At 38.3% G+C, this 18,107-nt stretch overlaps 1 protein-coding gene across 6 annotated transcripts in view; it reads left to right on the forward strand.

Annotated features, from left to right (window-relative positions):
- Window positions 1-3,200: 3,200 nt before the first annotated feature.
- The window catches only part of LOC131426648 (glutamate receptor-interacting protein 1), a 55,542-nt gene continuing 40,635 nt past the window's right edge, over window positions 3,201-18,107 (forward strand). The window contains exons 1-2 of one of the 6 annotated variants that reach the window (XM_058589517.1): window positions 3,201-3,332; window positions 10,016-10,723. In XM_058589517.1, the coding sequence (XP_058445500.1) occupies window positions 10,423-10,723 (301 nt within the window). In that variant the 5' untranslated portion in view covers window positions 3,201-3,332; window positions 10,016-10,422. Of the gene's footprint in view, window positions 3,333-3,430; window positions 3,501-9,400; window positions 10,724-18,107 lie in introns of those variants that run through there. The other 5 variants (XM_058589518.1, XM_058589515.1, XM_058589516.1 and 2 more) reach the window with 5 other exon arrangements.

The raw sequence follows: 18,107 nt of genomic DNA on the forward strand, positions 1-18,107 counted from the left end.
AATAATAAGCAAAGCATTTAACGCTTCGTAACGCCTTTAACTTACTAAAAAGTAACGCCTTAAAACGCCTATGGCTCACAAAAAAGTAACGCTTATGATGTACAAAAATGTAACGCATGTAACGCTTTGTACGTCTATAATCTACAAGAAAGCAACGCATGTAACGCTTCGTAACGTCTATAACTCATAAAAAAAGAACGCATGTAACGCTTCATAACGCCTATAACTTACAAAAAAGTAACGCATATAACGCTTCGTAACGCCTATAACCTACCAAAAAGTAACGCATGTAACGCCTATAACTTACTCAAAAGTAACTTACAAAAAGTAACGCATGTAACGCTTCGTAATGCCTATGATTCACAAAAAAGTAACGCATGTAACGCTTATAACTTACAAAAAAATAACGCATGTAACGCTTCAAAACGCCTATAATGTAATAATAAGCAAAGCATTTAACGCTTCGTAACGCCTATAACTTACTAAAAAGTAACGCTTTGAAACGCCTATGATTGACAAAAGAGTAACGAATGTAACGCTGCGTAACGCTTATAATTTACAAAAAAAAGTAACGCTTCGTAACGCCTATAACCTACAAAAAAGTAACGCCTAACTTACTCAAAAGTAACTTACAAAAAGTAACGCATGTAACGCTTCGTAATGCCTATGATTCACAAAAAAGTAACGCACGGCACTAGGAGGGGGGGTTGGGAACTGGAATAAATGTTAGAAAATTTGCTAGAAATATCTTATTATATAACAATTTTTTTCTGTTATACGGAAAATGCTTGTGATTTATACTTTGTTGCTTTTTATTTGCTCTAACCTCTCCGTTTCCTTTATAAAAATGCTTTATATATTGCAGAGTCTTTTCTCATCTGCCTTTTGTATTTAGTTTTCTACTTTTTGTCTGATTATGGTAGAATCTTTTGTCGTTTGCCTTCTATTTTGTATTTTCAGTATTTTTAAGGAGTGCATCGAAAATAAGCTATCCACATACATTTGTGTTGTACGTATGTATTTGTGATGGTTTTTTATGCTCAGATCACAGCATGCTGCGCGTTTGGCTGTCAGCTTTCGTTTGTTAACTTGTTTGTGCGGTTGAAATTCTGCGTTTTCAAAATGTCGCGTATTGAAAAGGAAGTGAAAATTAAGGTTCTGAATACATGGCTAAGTGAGAAGGGTATCACCATGCAAAAATTGGCGAAGCGATTTGGAATTCAGCATGCCAATGTTAAAACCATCATTAATATGTTTGGGGAACACTATTCTTTGGATGAGCTACCAGGAAGAGGCAGAAAACCCAGTTCTTCCAACCCGAAACTGGATCAGAAAGTGGTATCTCTAATCATGAAGAACAAATCAATGTCAATACGTGATTTGGCCAAAAAAGCAAGAACGAGTGTCGGAATGATCCAGCTTAAGACGAAGACCTACAAAAAGCAGAAAATCTCGGAACAAAGTGTAGAACAAAAGAAGCGAGCAGCAACAAGGGCCCGGAAATTGTATTCGCGTCTTTTGTAGTGTCCGGATGCATGTGTTTTGATGGACGATGAGTCTTATGTAAAGGAGGACTCAAAAACCCTTACAGGTCCACAATACTTTACTGTCGTACTGTGGGGAGGATGTGAGCGATGCGGACAGGTCGGTCGAAAGGTACTGGTATGGCAAGCAATATGTTTCTGTGGTTTGAAGTCAACCATTTTTTATACTACCGGAACTATAAATGCAGAAATCTATCGATCTGAGTGTCTCCATAAGAATATGCTGCCTTTATATAAGAAGCATAGTACACCTTCACTGTTTCGGCCGGATTTAGCGTCTGCTCACTATGCCAAAACCACTCTCATTTGGCTTGAGGAAAAGGGTATGAATTTCGTTGAGAAAAATATCAATCCACCAAATTGCCCTCAGCTTCGACCCATCGAACGTTACTGGGCAATCGTGAAGAGGGTCTTCAAGAAGACTGGTAAGGCAGCTGGGAACATGCAGGAGTTCAAAACAATTATGCTGAAATTTCCCCTCGTACGATAAAGGATCAATTTTTAGTTTAAGTATCGTTTTTTATCATAATTTGAAAGAAAATTTGGTGGATAGCTTATTTTCGATACACTCCTTATACAATTCGATACACTCCTTATACGATACGAATGCTAGATCTGAATTATGGAACAAAACTTTGATACGAACTCGTCCGGTTTTTTTACTGGAGCTCTTGAGCTCAGTTTCAGTCCAAAGTTTTCTTTTAATCAGAATAACGTGCCTCTGACCTGACCTGACGCCACACACGTTCAGTTCAGATAACTGTTCAGTTATTTATTCCGTTCAAGGTTCATTTGAACTGTCCGGAAAACTGAACTTGTATGGGCCGATTAAGTTATGAGATTGTACCTCTATTCCAAATTGGAATAGAATTTCTAGCAAAAAAAAAACTAAACGTGTTCTATACAAACATTCTGATCAAATCTATAATTTTATGTCGTTTTCGCTTGAGAAAACTGAAAATGACCCAGGGTAGTTTCATCAAACAAACACTTTTGATGAAACTTTGTTTATTCCGCACTTAGCAACGGGGATTTGAGCAAACCTGATACAAAATCCAGGTTCGAAACTGACTCGATTTTCAGTTCAACAACGTTGAAACTAGGTTCGAAACTAGCTAACAAATGGTTTGACAGCAGTTAGGGTGAAAACTGGGTTAGGTTTGGTATCAAGCGAAAACGACATTAGAGTAAATATTATTCTGCGTGCCAACGTAAAGAAGACCCTAACTTCAAGGTTTTGCTTGGTTCGGAAGGAAAAGAACTTATCCACTGATTGATTATTTTGTGCGATAAAATAATCATACCAAAACAAAAAAAAACGATGCTACCTAGTCATAAACAACAGAAAGCACCATCACTCGTTTTTCATTCTCTCAGTATCTCGTGGTGGAATTTTCCCTATGCCCCGAGCGAAGAGTAACTCACGCTCGCCACATCGAAGCAGCTGCTGGTGTTGCACTCGAATGGGTGGCTGGCAGGACTAAACGATGGAAAATCGTTAGATACTCTCTTCTGCACTCACCCGGCTCACTGAGTGCTGTGTGTATGACAGCTCGCGCATTTTCGTGTTGGCTTTTTTTTCTTTCTTTTTGGCAGTGGAAATATTGAACGCTCCGATCTCCATCGAGAGCGCTGTCCGATCCTCGCATTTCGAATCCGGCAGTTGGATACGGCGCTACTTTCGGCGGTGTGCTAGCTACGGTTCTCTCATATCATTTTCGGTACTTGGTTACTGTTGACGTTTTTCGGGGCGACAGGCGGTTGCGGTCTATACGGGTTTGTAGTTGTGTACGTTGAACTATAAAAATTTTATTCGTTAAATGCACTGTTTTCGAAAGATTTTATTATGATTGTTGAGAAATCTACGGTTTATTGTTGGTTCTGATGTCAAAGTGAAATGATTAAATCCGCGAAAGAGTTACCAAATTGTCGTAAAAAGTGAGGTGCACGGCACAGGTGTGTTGGTGATCTTGTCACGGACGGCGTGTCACAACTGTTGTATGTGCGCGGATTTGTCTTCCTATAATGTGAAGTGTGGAGAGGGTTGGCCATCAGAGACTGTTCATTCGGTGGCGGTGATTGACGATGGCGAACCGACGGAAAGTGAAATAAACATACACTGGTCGAGCACGAAACCGATCGTGAAAGGTTGAATGTTGGTGTTTTTGATCGAGATGTTTCGAAAAGGGCCTAATTTCAGAGAAGATTTAGGAAAAGTTATGAGAAAAATATTACGCCTAGTCGTTTTGTGCTTTGGTTGGAAAACCAATTTTTGCTTTTAAAACTACTAGTGTAGCACAGCAATTCAAGTTGAACTGTTAAGCAGGCATGAAAATTATCTGAAATGGTGAAATTGAAGAGCAAACCGAGTCTGTTTAAACAAAGTATTGATGTATCGACAGTAACAAGATATTTTAGAAATTGCACTTATGGATTGTGTAGCCGACCACATCTGAGAACATCGAAAAGACGGTCATTCACGTGGGATGGAAAGATTTTTAAGTGTTTTTTGTTTTCATCATTGAGAAAAACTGATTCAATATTTATTATTATAATTTTTGTCCGTTGCGAACTACAAGCTTCTCCATCTTCCTAGTATTTAATGTAAAAAATCACATCTATCTTTCTGAACTTGTCTTCAACAATCATTAATATTACGCAATGTTATTGACTGAAGCTCAAGCTTTCATAGTGTCATAGGCACAGGAAATCTAACATTTCTATCCGAAATCTACTGGTGGTGTAATATTCTGCAAATCGCTGGAAGCACACTTCTAGTATCGATGTTACAATTTCACAGAAAGGTAGAAATAACACTACTCTTCATTCCGTGAGAAATTTTTGAAAACGAAATTAATACTCGGGCAGCTATTTTGTAACTGTTTAAAGAAAGTAAACGTACAGAAAAGTGGTCAGGTTTTGAACTGTTACAGCTCAGTCAAATTTATTTTAATTTGTAATTTTTGTTCACCAACTGATTGGGAATATTTCTACGCATGGATTCGAATGGATAAAGACACATTTTCTATTTAATATCATAACTTCTCTGACCAATTATTAAATCATCTTTAGGTGTAGTAACAAAAGCTAGTCTAAGGGTGTCTGTACAAACAATTCGGATTGTGAACTCAGAAACAAGAGATGCGTCGATAGTACTAAAAGTATGCATGCTCGAGGCATTTCACGTGGTTTTATCAGGGCAGGGTGTTAGGTCGTCGCTTGATGCAACGACTGAAATGTTTAAACCTCTACAACCATTCAATAATCGGCACCTTGATCTAGGATCTTCAGTTTTTGTCACTCGCTTTTCGCAAAAATGGAACCAGTAGATGTCTCACGGATGGCTTACCTGTTTGGTGGACTTATTTCATTGTAGATCCTGATTTTATACTTAGCAACCGCTACCGACGCCAAAAAGCTATTTAGGCAAATCGGAAAGATTCATAAACTTTGAAGATGAACTTCCACTGTCGGGCGAGCAACCAAAATTACTATGTGGAACTCTTTGTTCCAAATTTTATAAAGGGAAAAGTGGTCAGGTTTGGAACACTTGCACTGCCCATACTCACATATCAGTCCCATATCGATTTTCGCCAATTTTGAGTTAGCTTGAGGAATGAAATCTATCCTCAATATACTCTCAGAAATTGCAATAAAAGTTGAGGGTTTGTTCAGTAAAATGTGAAAAAATATCAACTCATGTCGGAATTTCGGAAATTAAATTTTGATCGTCTTTTTCTCGACATGCCGATTTTCCATATGGGACTGATATGCAAGTATGGGCAGTGCTGCTCAGTCAAATTTACTTCGATTTGTAATTTTATTGCACCAACTGAGCGCTCGAATCTTGTGAAATGATAGCTAATGCTTCAGTCGAAGGTTGCCAGGGGAACGTTGCTACCAGGCAGCATACGTCACGAGAAGCGATACAAAACGGTGGCATTCTCTGACAGGCTTGCTTTGATCAAATGAAACTTTTACGAATTCGCTTGTGTCTTTGATAAGCTTGGGAATTGGAAGAATTAGATAACTAATCAAGATTAGTTTCAAAATTTTTTTGCAGAAACAAGTTTCAAAATATTTTTTTATATTCATACAAATCGCTGGCTCGTTCAAATCGATGTACAATTATCGAGAATTTAGTATTATGACGACTGATTGAACCGTTTTAAAGGAATTATCAGTCATTCAAAATTTTGGCAACCTTGTTCCACATCAATAGCTAGAGCAATCCAATGGGGCAAATCCTTCTAGTTTTAAAAAGGTTCATCTGTTTGAAGATTATTGGAGATCAGAACTCTGATTTGTTGTTTTTGGGGTGTTACAATTATTGGTCAAATGTCTAACAATAAGATTCGGGTCTTGATCAGACCCGAAATCGACTGAATCCCCACGCAAATGATATTGTAAATATTGTCTGACAAAATAAGGCTTTTAAAGGCGGTAGCCAGAAATTCTGATCAAATTCTATTCTTTGCAAACTACCACAGGCTAATGGAAAAACTCACGATTTATTTTATTTTCAACATCAATTGAACCACTTCTCAAAGTCCAAATACCGGAACCGTTCTCCAGACACTGCTCATTCGGTTTTTGGAACTTTTCCCTGAAATTTTGGTTTGTTCTGACGGACTCAGAGTAAAAGTAGTAGTTCCTTCTCACGTGGCGTATCTGCGTTTAAGCTCCAAAATCACAGATTCTGATAATAATTTTTCAAAATATTCTCTCTTATTTTCAACACTATACGGTACTGTATGTGTGTGATGATAGCTTGTCTTGCCTCATAGAATACTATTGATTTTTCCGGTTCCAACTTCGGGCTTTGGAGTTACGGGTTGTTGAGTGTGGTCGGGTAAGACACTAAACGCGGCAAATTCTGAAACAAAAAAAAAACATCACATCGCATGAATTTGTAGGCCTCAGTAATGATGTGCAATCGATGTCCTTCTTGACCATTCGCTTCCAGATATTCGGTTTCAGACATTTCGGAGATATCGGCCAAAAAGGTGGACAATGAAACTCATCGGTTTCTTAGAAATAGTTGCATCGATTTTCACGAACCCCATACACCTAAACCTTCGTTTACGTACACTTTTTTTTACGTTACTTCCTTTTACGTAACACTTTTCACGAACTAAATTCCAAATAACGTAAACTTGTTTTATGAACTTACTTCGTAAAAAGAGGATTTTTTCATAAAATGAAAACGATTTCCGGCTCATTCATATTCCATAAAAACCACTACAATGTGGGTATTTTTGGAATAGATTTGAAGAGTAGATTCCGGAAAACGATGTTCGAGGTATTTTTGAAATCCAAGATGGCGGCTCCTGTGGATTATTCCATGAAAAACCTTGCAAAATATGGATATTTTCGGAACGGATTTGATGTTTAGATATGGAAAAACGATGTTTGCGATTGTTGCGAAATCCAAGATGCTGCTTTCCGGTTTACAGATATTTATTGAAAACTATTTCAAAAGGGATACTTTTGGAATGGATTAGACGATAAGATGCAAGCAAACAATGTTTGAGGTTGTTCCGAAATACAATATGGCGACCTCCGGTTGATTGATATTCATAGAAAATCCTTACTCATATTGTAGGGGTTTTCAAGGAATATCAGTAAACCGAAACATCTACTTTTCAAATCCGTTCCAAATATACTTATATAAAAAAAAGTATATGAATTAATTTAAATATTAAATTCACCCAGAAATGGTTTCAAGTGATAAAGACTGTCCCAGAAAGTATGGACGCACTTTGATTTCGCTGTAAATAATTCACAAGTTTTGGATATTCAAATTTTATTCGATATACTGATAATATTAGACTATAACAACAGAATATTATTCTCAACATTTGCTACTTAGCCATTGTAGACTAGCTGGTGCACCTTCTTGCGAACGTTCCTCATTAAATTCCGTACAGACTTCTTGACGACAAGTTTTGACACATTTTTCCAATCTTTTTCGAAGTGTTTAATTGTTTCGGCTTCCTAAGATGTGCCTTCGTTAATGCCCAAAATTCCTCAATTGGTCGAAGTTGTGGGCAATTTGGTGGATTCATGTGACGAAAGTGACATTTTTGATAGTATACCATTCTACCGTTGATTTCGAGTAGTGGCAAGAATCAAGATCTGGCCAGAAGACAACAGGATCCTTGTGGCTTCGAATGTATATTTGATGTATATGATGTATATTTCGCTGTTCATTGAAACAGAGGTGATGAAGCAGAGGTTTATCCAACTGATGGTTAGCAGGACCTTTTTTTCGACCCGTTTTCGGTTTATCCTCAAAAGTGTTATCCTCACCGAACTTCCAGATTGCCTTTCGCACGGCTTTTTCACTTACTCCTTCAATTTTTGCTACTTTCTCAGTGACAGTCCGCGTTCTATGCACCATTTGTACACAATTTTTCAACGCTGTTCTGCTGAAAGTCCACGCATTTCGAAACAAACTAATGAAAACGAATAAACAACTGCACAAGTGGTTAGAGAAGAGTGTAAACAACAGGACGCAGTCATAAAAATTGACAGATTCTGAACCATTGCGAAATGGCAGCGGTTTTTGATTGCGTCCATACTTTCTGGGACAGTCTTTATTGTAAGGGTTTTCAAGAAATATCAGTAATCCGGACCATTCACTTTTCAAATAAGTTCCAAAAATACCCATATGCAAGACGTGTCAAGAAATATCACTAGACCGGAAGTCGCTGTAATCGATATCGAAATAACCTCGAACATCATTTCGCAGTATCTACTCTTTAAATTCGGTCCAAAAATACTCATTTGTAGGGCTTTCAAGAAATAACAGCAAAACGGAAGTCACCATCTTGGAATTCGGAACGACCCCAAACATCGTTTTTCGGCGCCGAATTTCAAGGAATATCAATAAACGGATTTCAAAAGAATATCAATAAACTGGAAATCGCCATATTGGATTTCGGAATGGCACCAAACAATGTTCTTTTAAAATCCATACCAAAAATATTCATATGATAAGGTTTCGCAACACTCACTGTACAAATTTTTTACGAAGTAAATTTCAAATTACGTAAACTTTTTATGCGATCTAACTCGATTTACGTTAGTAAATGGAAGGCTCTGAGTGAATGAAAAATAAAAATTATTCTCCTCTATTGCTAATTAATTCCATTACCATTTATATTACGAAGTTTCGGATTTTTTATGCAACACTATGTTCAATAAGGCCCACTGCTTTTGCTCTATGATGCCGAGGGCGTGAGTTACAGCTCTCAATTGGCAAATGGTTCCATGATTCTCGGCTCCGAAATTCATCCTAAAATGGTTTGAAGTGATTCCGATTTCTTTCGAGATTGTCGGACCTGTTTTACTAGCCCAAGTTTGAATGTAAGGATGTCTTATTTGAACAATTATTCCAATTCCGAAGTTACGAAATGTTAAGTACATTCGGTTCAGTGTCACTTATTATTCTCACGATGAAGTCTGGAAAGTCACTTAACTCCGCTGATCTACTACCCGTTCTACTAATTTTAATATCGGATCAAAAATTCTGCAGAACAATAGAACCAATGTCGAGCTATAATACTTACTAAACAAGCTGCTTGCATGCAAACTACTTGGGATTTCTCCTGAATTCCATGGCAAATACTAAGTTTACGATTTTGACGGCTGCCGGTCAAACATTCGCTTCGGTAATAACGATAATCGACTTTTCGGTCTGTTAGAGAAAATCGGACAACTTTGTTGTAGTTCAAGATTTCCACTGGTGTAATTTAACGAGTAATTAGACCGAACCTTCAGTCGTTGGATTTTTGGCGGCGAAATTACGCCCATTTTCAAATGTGAACGAACGTTTTTTTTTATTCTTCAAGGCACACTGCGTCTCACACAAACCTAAACGTCGTGTTTCGCTCCTCTCGCCCGAAGAAAACTTGACGCGAGATGCGTAGTATGGGGAGCATGGCCAATCGGGGAGTTAATTAACGTCCAAATAAAAGTTCGTTGGAAAACCCGTACTCAGAAGTGATCAAAAAATAAAAAAAAAACACTCCGCAATCTTGACGGTTTTTACCGCACCAGAGGAATTATGAAATCGCCTTTCCCCATGGTCTCAGTGACGACAGTGGGACTGCTTGAGGAGGGGACTGGTACCACAGAGGGGTGTGCGGTGTTCACTAGCGAAGGCGGCCACGATTGAAGCGCAGTGATTTTTCTTCTATCGGGAAGGGTCTTAAAAATAGATTTTCGGCGCTTGGAAAATTATGTGAAAACATCACGGGACAGAGGGAGCAGATGAAATAAGAAAAAAAAAACTACAAACCATCCAAGACGGCGGTGAGCAAGTTTGCGCATCTAGCTGCCAAACACGGCCCAGTCTGTCAGTCAGTCCTTGACTGGTGAATGGACCGAGCTTCAACGGTTTACGGGGCCAATATGTTGTTTGCAGGACTTTACGTTGGTAAAACAAATTTCGTTGTTCCGTTCAGTTCATTCAGCTTATAGTAAAGTGGCCTACGACTGGCGAAACCCGACGGCGAGTGGTGGGCAGCATGGCGACGGAAATCAGCAAAAACTCGGTGTAATTTCAACCCGACCCGACGACCAAGTGGGTGGAATTTCATAACAATCAGTGGAGATGTGTCACTTGTGCAGTGTTTGAATTAGTGCTCATAAAACAAAAGTGGTAATTATACTTTTCGAGGGGCTCAATTGGTGACGGATTGATTTTTCATCTGGCGTCGGTGGTCTGCGTGTTTACCAAAATATACCAAAGCAAACAGAAGGAAAAGTGAAAAACCAGACAAATCAGAATAAAAAGTTATTTTCCCACGGTTCAGAATTTGAAAAAAACAAAAAATTGGTGCCAAAACGAAATAGCAAAAGATAAACGACGATGAAGCTGTGGAAATCGAAGAAAAGTTCTTCCGGTGGCATCGGAACAAGCTGTGTGCCATCTGGCGGTGGTGGTGGGGGAAAGGGTGTTAGCGCACTATCGAAAAGCTGCAATTTCAATGGCCACAGCAGTAGCAGCAACAACAGCTTCGAAGATAATAGCGTCGAGACATCGTTCATCAACCCCACGGCGGTTGCGGCGGTTGGAAACGGAACGTCGCCAGTAACGACTACGGCCGGAACGCCGTCGGCTGGTCTGCTGCAGTCGTCCGGGGGGCACAACACTGGCAGCATCATGTCGGGTGAGTTGGCACTATTTTGATGGCTTTTGTTCTTACTCGCTCTGTATATTATCCTTTTCGGGGAGTGTAATTTTTGTGCACCCATCGCAACATCTGCTTCATGATTCGGCTAACATCCGGGAGACTGACTTACTAGTTACTCGTACGTACATGGTGCTGCAATGGGGAGTTGGGCTGAAGCAACACAATGGAAGCTTGATTACAACGTGTACAATATATTGAATGGTGTGCTGATGAACTGAATCGTTGGTTTTTTGGTTGACTAGTTGCAACCACTGGCAGTCGTCTCCAGATCAAGAATCAAAACCAATTGGCTCGGGTGGCAGGTGGCCCCACAAATTATGACCCCACTGACAATTGATAATGCTTTATTTGAGGGATTTTTTGCAGGTATAGCGAAGCTATTCGATTTTTTTATATTTTGAATAAAGAGCAATGGGGACTTCACTCGAAAAAATTATTTTGGCTATCAGGGAATCAAGCACAAATTAGCTAAAATTTTTCAAAGTTGGTTTATTCAACCTTCTCTCTTAGGATGAATGCCCGCACAACTCAAATTTTGTGCAACAACCAGATGATGCCGAATCTGGTCAAAACATTTAATCACAAGGCACCGCACCCACAGATCGCTTGCTGTATAAAGAACTTCTTGGCAATTTTTTAAACCGTCTGCTACTGATACTTCTATGGTGTCCGCTTCAATGTACGTCTTGTCGTTCATTACGGCTGCACTCGATCACACGTGGCCATCGTATTCTGTATATTTGTTTGGTTAGACCCCTTCGTTACCTTGAAGGTACGAAGTTCGCCCTCTTCATTGTCTGTTGAATGAGCCAGACGAGCAAATTGGTATTTTTTGACTTAGTCCGGAATCAAAAGGTTAGGTGTTTCTTGAAGTAATCCCTTACCTTCCTTGCGTTCCATGGTTGCTTTTCTTTGCATTTGTTCCGCTTTTGTTGGATCACGGTCGAATTGTCGAGTCTCAACTGTTTCACGATCCACCTGTGCGACTAGTCTGGATTTTCAAGAACCGCGAACAATTTTTTTCGTTGAAGCACTTCTTTCTTGGAAGCCATCTCGATAATCACTTGACAGATTGTTATAAAAATTTACACATGTGAGCATTACACTCTAAACAAACAGTGGTTCAGAATCTGTGATTTTTTATGACTGCGTCCTGTTGTTTACACTCTTCTCTAACCACTTGTGCAGTTGTTTATTCGTTTTCATTAGTTTGTTTCGAAATGCGTGGACTTTCAGCAGAACAACGTCGAAAAATTGTGTACAAATGGTGCACAGAACGCGGACTGTCACTGAGAAAGATAGCAAAAATGGAAGGAGTAAGCGAAAAAGCCGTGCGAAATGCAATCAGGAAGTTCGGTGAGGATAAACACCTTTGAGGATAAACCGAAAACGGGTGGAAAAAAGGTCCTGCTAACCCTCAGTTGGATAAACGTATACTGAAGGCGATCGAGCAAAAGAAGGAAGTTTCAGTTCGGAATGTGGCCAACAAAAGGGGGCACTTCGAAGTCAAATGTTCTTCGTGCTAAAGAACGTTTGAATCTTCGAACCTATAAGAAGCAGAAACAACCAAAACGTAGTCGGAAACAAGAAGCATCGATCAGGCCGAGTGTTCGAAAGCTGTACAATACGATTCTTGCTGGAAATTTGAACTGCATAATCATGGACGACGAAACCTACGTGAAACTCGATTACAAATCCTTGCCGGGACCACAATATTATACGGTGCAAGAAGCGCAAGTGTTAAACCAGTCCGAGACATCGGTTGAAGTCGAAAAATTTGATAAGAAAGCTGTGGTCTGGCAAGCAATTTGTAGCTGTGGTAAGCTTTCCAAACCCCTTATCATCACTGCTTCAATGAACAGCGAAATATACATCAAGGAATGTTTACAAAAACGACTTCTACCCATGATTCGAAGCCACCAGGATCCTGTTATCTTCTGGCGAGATCTTGCTTCTTGCCACTACTCGAAATCAACGGTAGAATGGTATACTACCAAAAATGTCGTCGTCCCAAAAAAGACATGAATCAACCAAATTGCCCACAACTTTGACCAATTGAGGAATTTTGGGCATTAACGAAGGCACATCTTAGGAAACATGTCTCGGCAGCCGAAACCATTCAACAGTTCGAAAAAGATTGGAAAAAAGTGTCAAAACTTATCGCCAAGAAGTCTGTACGGAATTTAATGAGGAACGTTCGCAAGAAGGTGCGCCAGCTAGTCTACAATGGCTAAGTAGCAAATGTTGAGAATAATATTCTGTTTTTGTAGTCTAATATTATCAGTATATCGAATAAAATTGAATATCTAACACTTGTGAATTATTTACAGCGAAATCAAAGTGCGTCCATACTTTCTGGAACATTCTTTAATTTTAAGATTTGATCTTATAGATAACTTATAATTTATTTTATAAGTTTATTCATGATGCTAGTTGAGTAAAATTACGAGTGAGTTGTTAATATTACTTCACAGCATACTATGAGTAATTTGGAATAAGGATTGTTCGCGACAAACTGTGGACCAGAGCTTGCAAATTGAAGCAACGAATATGAACGAAAGGATTTCACCATCTGTGCTATTCACACACATTCGTATGTCAGGTAGAATTCACAGCGCAACCCAAGCCAGGAGAGCTGCTTCGTTCGTTCATTAGTTCATGAATATGCCCGCTTGCTGAGACCTATGCTTCATGAGGTTAGCATTTGATGAATGGTTCTCATATTGTAGATGCCTATGAGGAAACTAGTTTCATAACTTTTAGTTCCGATGAATATTAACTTAAAGAACATTGCTTTTAGTGTTTCTCGGATATATACACAGTGTAAACTGCCAAGAAACAAATTGATCGTTTTGAAAATGGGCTCAAATGCAAAACTTCTGCTATAAAATGTTTAAAGTATGTTTGAAATGTGATCAAATTTGGTCTTGGAATGCGAACATTATGTTAAAAATGATTTCTGTAAACCTACTTTTTAAAAATAAACCGTAAACACTGCCTATATGACTTTGCTTCGCGTCTTGTAGCACACCGTGAGGCAAGGTCTTCTTTCTCGTACAATACTAACGAGAGCGAACCCTTCATTTCATTACATTGTCATGGATTGCTTAGTTCATGTGTTAACTGAGACTGAGAGCACAGACAGTTTACTTGGCAAGGGGAATTGGTCTGCTCAGTAACATATACTCTCACGCATCCAGTTTCTCTCTAATATAGGTCTCTCATTCAGCTATGTCAAGCAAAGTGTTCACAGCAGATATTTTTTGTTGCTTCGTTCGTTTGAGGATTCACAATACAAGCCCTGCTGTGGACAGATGAAATTTGGAATAAAACAAATTTTGCTGTTAGTTGAATCCAAGATGCATTTTTATTCTTTTAATTGTGCACTATTAGTGAACCTAAAAATAATTACCGTTACATCTCTGGAAACGATTAAGCTGCTTTTGTCTAAGATTTTCGAAATTTTTCTTAAATTGCAGCTTGTTGTTTATATTTTGGGAGTTCACTCTTCGCGATAGCCCAATATTAGTCACAACCCCGGTCAGTTAAGTGGATTCGCCTCTTTCGGTACGACATGGACCCCATTCTTTTTATACCGTTCCAAAACATCTTTGCCGTAGTGACAAGATGCCAAATCACACCAAATAACTCGGATTCATCTTCCGAATGACGGAATCATTCAATAACATACACTGCCTCTAGAACATTATATATCGCCCTGGTTCGCTCTGTTCTTGAGTTTTCTGCAGTTGTGTGATCACCTTATATTACCATAACGGGGCACAACGCATTGAAACTGTGCAGCATAAATTCGTCCGTTTTACCTTACGTCGGTTGCCTTGGAGAGACCCCCAGAAACTTCCCAGATTCGAACTTATATGTAATCTAATTGGACTTGAGTTGTTTAGTGATCGACGCAATGCTTCGAAAGCAATGTTTGTTTCCGATTTGATACGGGGAAACATCGACTGCTCCAGCCTTCTCGGACAACTCGATATGAATATCAGACGCAGAACTCTTCGGAATAATTCTTTTCTTGTCTCCCTAGAACGAATTATGCGAAGAATGAACCTGTATCAAGCATGATCCGTATATTTTATCGTTGTTTTACTTCATTTAATTTTAATCTATCTCGTACTACTCTCAGATGCTCATTAATTTCATTTTTTTAAACTTGACTTATGAATGACATTATTTATAATTCGTATGTTTCTCGTATTTAAGTATATTATATTTGTAGATGTATCTTGTATTTAATTATGATTAATTAGTGTATCATTTTGATGTGAATAATATGCTAGTACAAAAGATGAATAGGTTTTATGCCTGCTGGAGAGAGAGAGAGAGAGACTTAATAAGTATCTACTCCAGTGGGCTTTTCCCTGTTCCAAATAAATAAATAAATAATATCGAGAGTGCATCATGGCTGCATTGGAATGGTGACAATCGCTTCTTTAGAAATTGTTCGCGGTATATTTCATTGATTATCGTTGTATCTTCATTACTAGAAGCTTTGGCTCGAGCACAGCAGCATATTGCCTTCCAAACCTAATTTGTTTTTCAATTCTGCCTTTTTCATCGTCCTGAAATGCTCATCAACGCCGTTTCGTCATCAAATATTTGGAATAAAATGTGCGAGTCCGGGTTTAATAGTTACATTCTGTTTATCATTACGGTACAGGTACAGTTTTCACCTTGAATGATTTCATACCTTGTCGGTTGCTTGGGAGTACGCACAAAAGAAGAAGACATTTTTATGTTTTTAGCCACAGTACGTACCGAAAGATCTAATCTCATCTGCAATATTTGCTTAACCTTCGTGTCCTTCTGGTGGTTGCTGAGATCCATTTTTGTTCCGTTTCCAGTATCCCGGGCTGCTGTCAAACGTGCATCGAAAAATTTAAGAGCATTATAGTGCTTCTAGGAAAACCATGTTTTTTGCAAGTTATCTTACTGACAGATCTGGATTTCCATTGCGCCCGCACACAATTGCTTCTCGCACTTGCTTTTCTTTCGACACCATCTTCGATTTAAAAGCTTGTAATATCGCAAAAAATTGATACGTTCATCAGTCTGCGAAATATTTGACGTGGTGATTAAGTATTTCCACTCAGTAGCAGGTGTGTAGCAACATGCCTGTTTATTTTTTTTTTTATATTTACTCTTCAGTTGTGCAAACGGCATCTTAAGAAAGAGGAGCAGCATGTCATAATTTTGCTCGCGCATCGTCAAATTTCGAACTATTCGCATGGTAAGATGACTAAGCAATTGAATGTGGCCAAATCAGCTGTCACGAATATAATACTCGTACAAGTGTTCGTAGACTGATTATCGACAGCCAGGATGACTGAATCGAGGGAAAATGGATTAACTGGATCATCGTTTTATAATCAGATGGTGACTACGATAAACAAGACAATTACGATAATCTCCAGCTGTACAAGAAAATGCCGACGAAGTTCGTCGATTGTGTGGGACAGGATGATGAAACTTACCTCAAGACATACCTCAAACAGCATTCTGCACAGGAATATCATAAAAGAACTATAGCAACGATTTTAGAATATATGAATCTAGAAAAAAAACAGAGTTCGTTATTTTTCTTTATTTAAGAGACTTTTAGCAGGGGGCTGATTCGTCTCCGGTAAAAATGTAAAAATGGTATGGAGAGCGACATTTTCATCGTGCAGGACGACTTGGAAAAACTTCTGTTGCACTTCCTCCAGTTGTTTCGATTTTTTTTGGCCAGATTTGGCATCGTAAAGACGTAAAAAGCTGTTGTCAGCAGAGATGCAGTTCAAGATAAACTGGGGATCAGTTGTAATTCGCATTCACTAAAAAGGAAGCTTGAGTTGATATTTATTTCTATTCTGTATGAATCTAATCAGAGAAAGACGCATGATTTGAGGTCTTTATAAAAAGGTTAATCTTGATAAGGCCTTTATCTGGGTGTTGAATGAACAAAGAGAAAAAGTAAAACCATAAACGGCCCTAAACGACTTCCTTGAGGTAGAGCTTGCAATAGAAAATTTATTCGTGTAGTTACCAATTTCCACATGCACGGAAAAGCCAGCGATCGCAAAACAACTAAAATATTAGTTGTTTTTCTGATTTTGGTTGGTTAAAATTTGGTACAACTAATCGACTGTTGTTTTAACTAACCTGTCATTTTTTATTTATCGTGCTGGCAGCTTAGCAATGACACCCAACAAGTAATGAAACGTTTCAGTTGAGCAATGCCAAACACCCTGAGCGAACAATGAAATGTTTCAATGAGATGTCACTCGTGCAATTGAGCAAAGACACAATCCCAGCAAATTTACTTGTATGCATGAAAGCAAAAAAATGTCTCAGTTGTTTCAACCAATTATTCAGTTATTTGAACTTAAAACGCCAATTGCAATAAATATTGTTTACTGTTAGCCTCTTCGGGGGCAGCTAACTGCTTGAACAACGAAATTTTACCTAATTAACTGCTTATATCTTTATCACTAAACTCACAAAGGATATGGAAATGAACCAAAAGATTACAATTCTCAAAAGAGAACTCATCAGAAAAATGGTCACAGGGAATTAGGAAATTTTTTCTTCACTTGCAGAATGGCTCGCTGGTAAACCTAATGCTACAGATACACTTTCAGTACCACTTCACTTTAGCAGCAAATTTTTAAACGTTAAGCGGTTTTAATAACATTGACATGAACTGTCCTAGAATACATTACTCTTAGATGAAATAAAATCATTTATACTGTAGGAATATCTATTTAACACATGGAAAACTTGTTTTACAATTAACTGATATATTCTTCTGCATATTTTCACTTACTTAAAACGACCACTACGTAACTAACATAAATGACGTTCATGTACCATTGAAAATTTTCAATTGAAACACTTCTGGTGAAATGAAGAGGTTTTTTGTTCTGCCTTTTGCTGTCTTCGTTCTCCGCCAAGTGACAGCATTTGAATACAACAATTTCGGTTACCTGAATGGTTATGTCAAAATCAACAGATATGTTAGTTAAATCAATAACATTTTAGTTGAAACAACCAGGGCGTGAAACAACAATTGCAATATTGTAATTATGTGATCTGCGGGTTCTCTGTGTGGTCCGATACCACTGGAACTTGGACTGCACAAAACTTACCGATTATTATTTTATGGTCTATCTTACTAAAGATTAAGAAGAAAGCAGTAAAGATAGCGATGCGGTGGTACAGAAATAATAAATTATGAATATTATGTAAATCCTTATTTAAGTCATAGAGTCTTGCAAATTTGATTTGAACCTAAAAACTTATTCTAGATACATAATGGGTGTTTATGAAAATTTACGAGAATAATCATTCGTAAGTTCGG

The sequence above is a fragment of the Malaya genurostris genome, chromosome 1 (assembly GCF_030247185.1).
Source record: "Malaya genurostris strain Urasoe2022 chromosome 1, Malgen_1.1, whole genome shotgun sequence".
In the NCBI taxonomy this organism is placed as follows: Eukaryota; Metazoa; Arthropoda; class Insecta; order Diptera; family Culicidae; genus Malaya; species Malaya genurostris.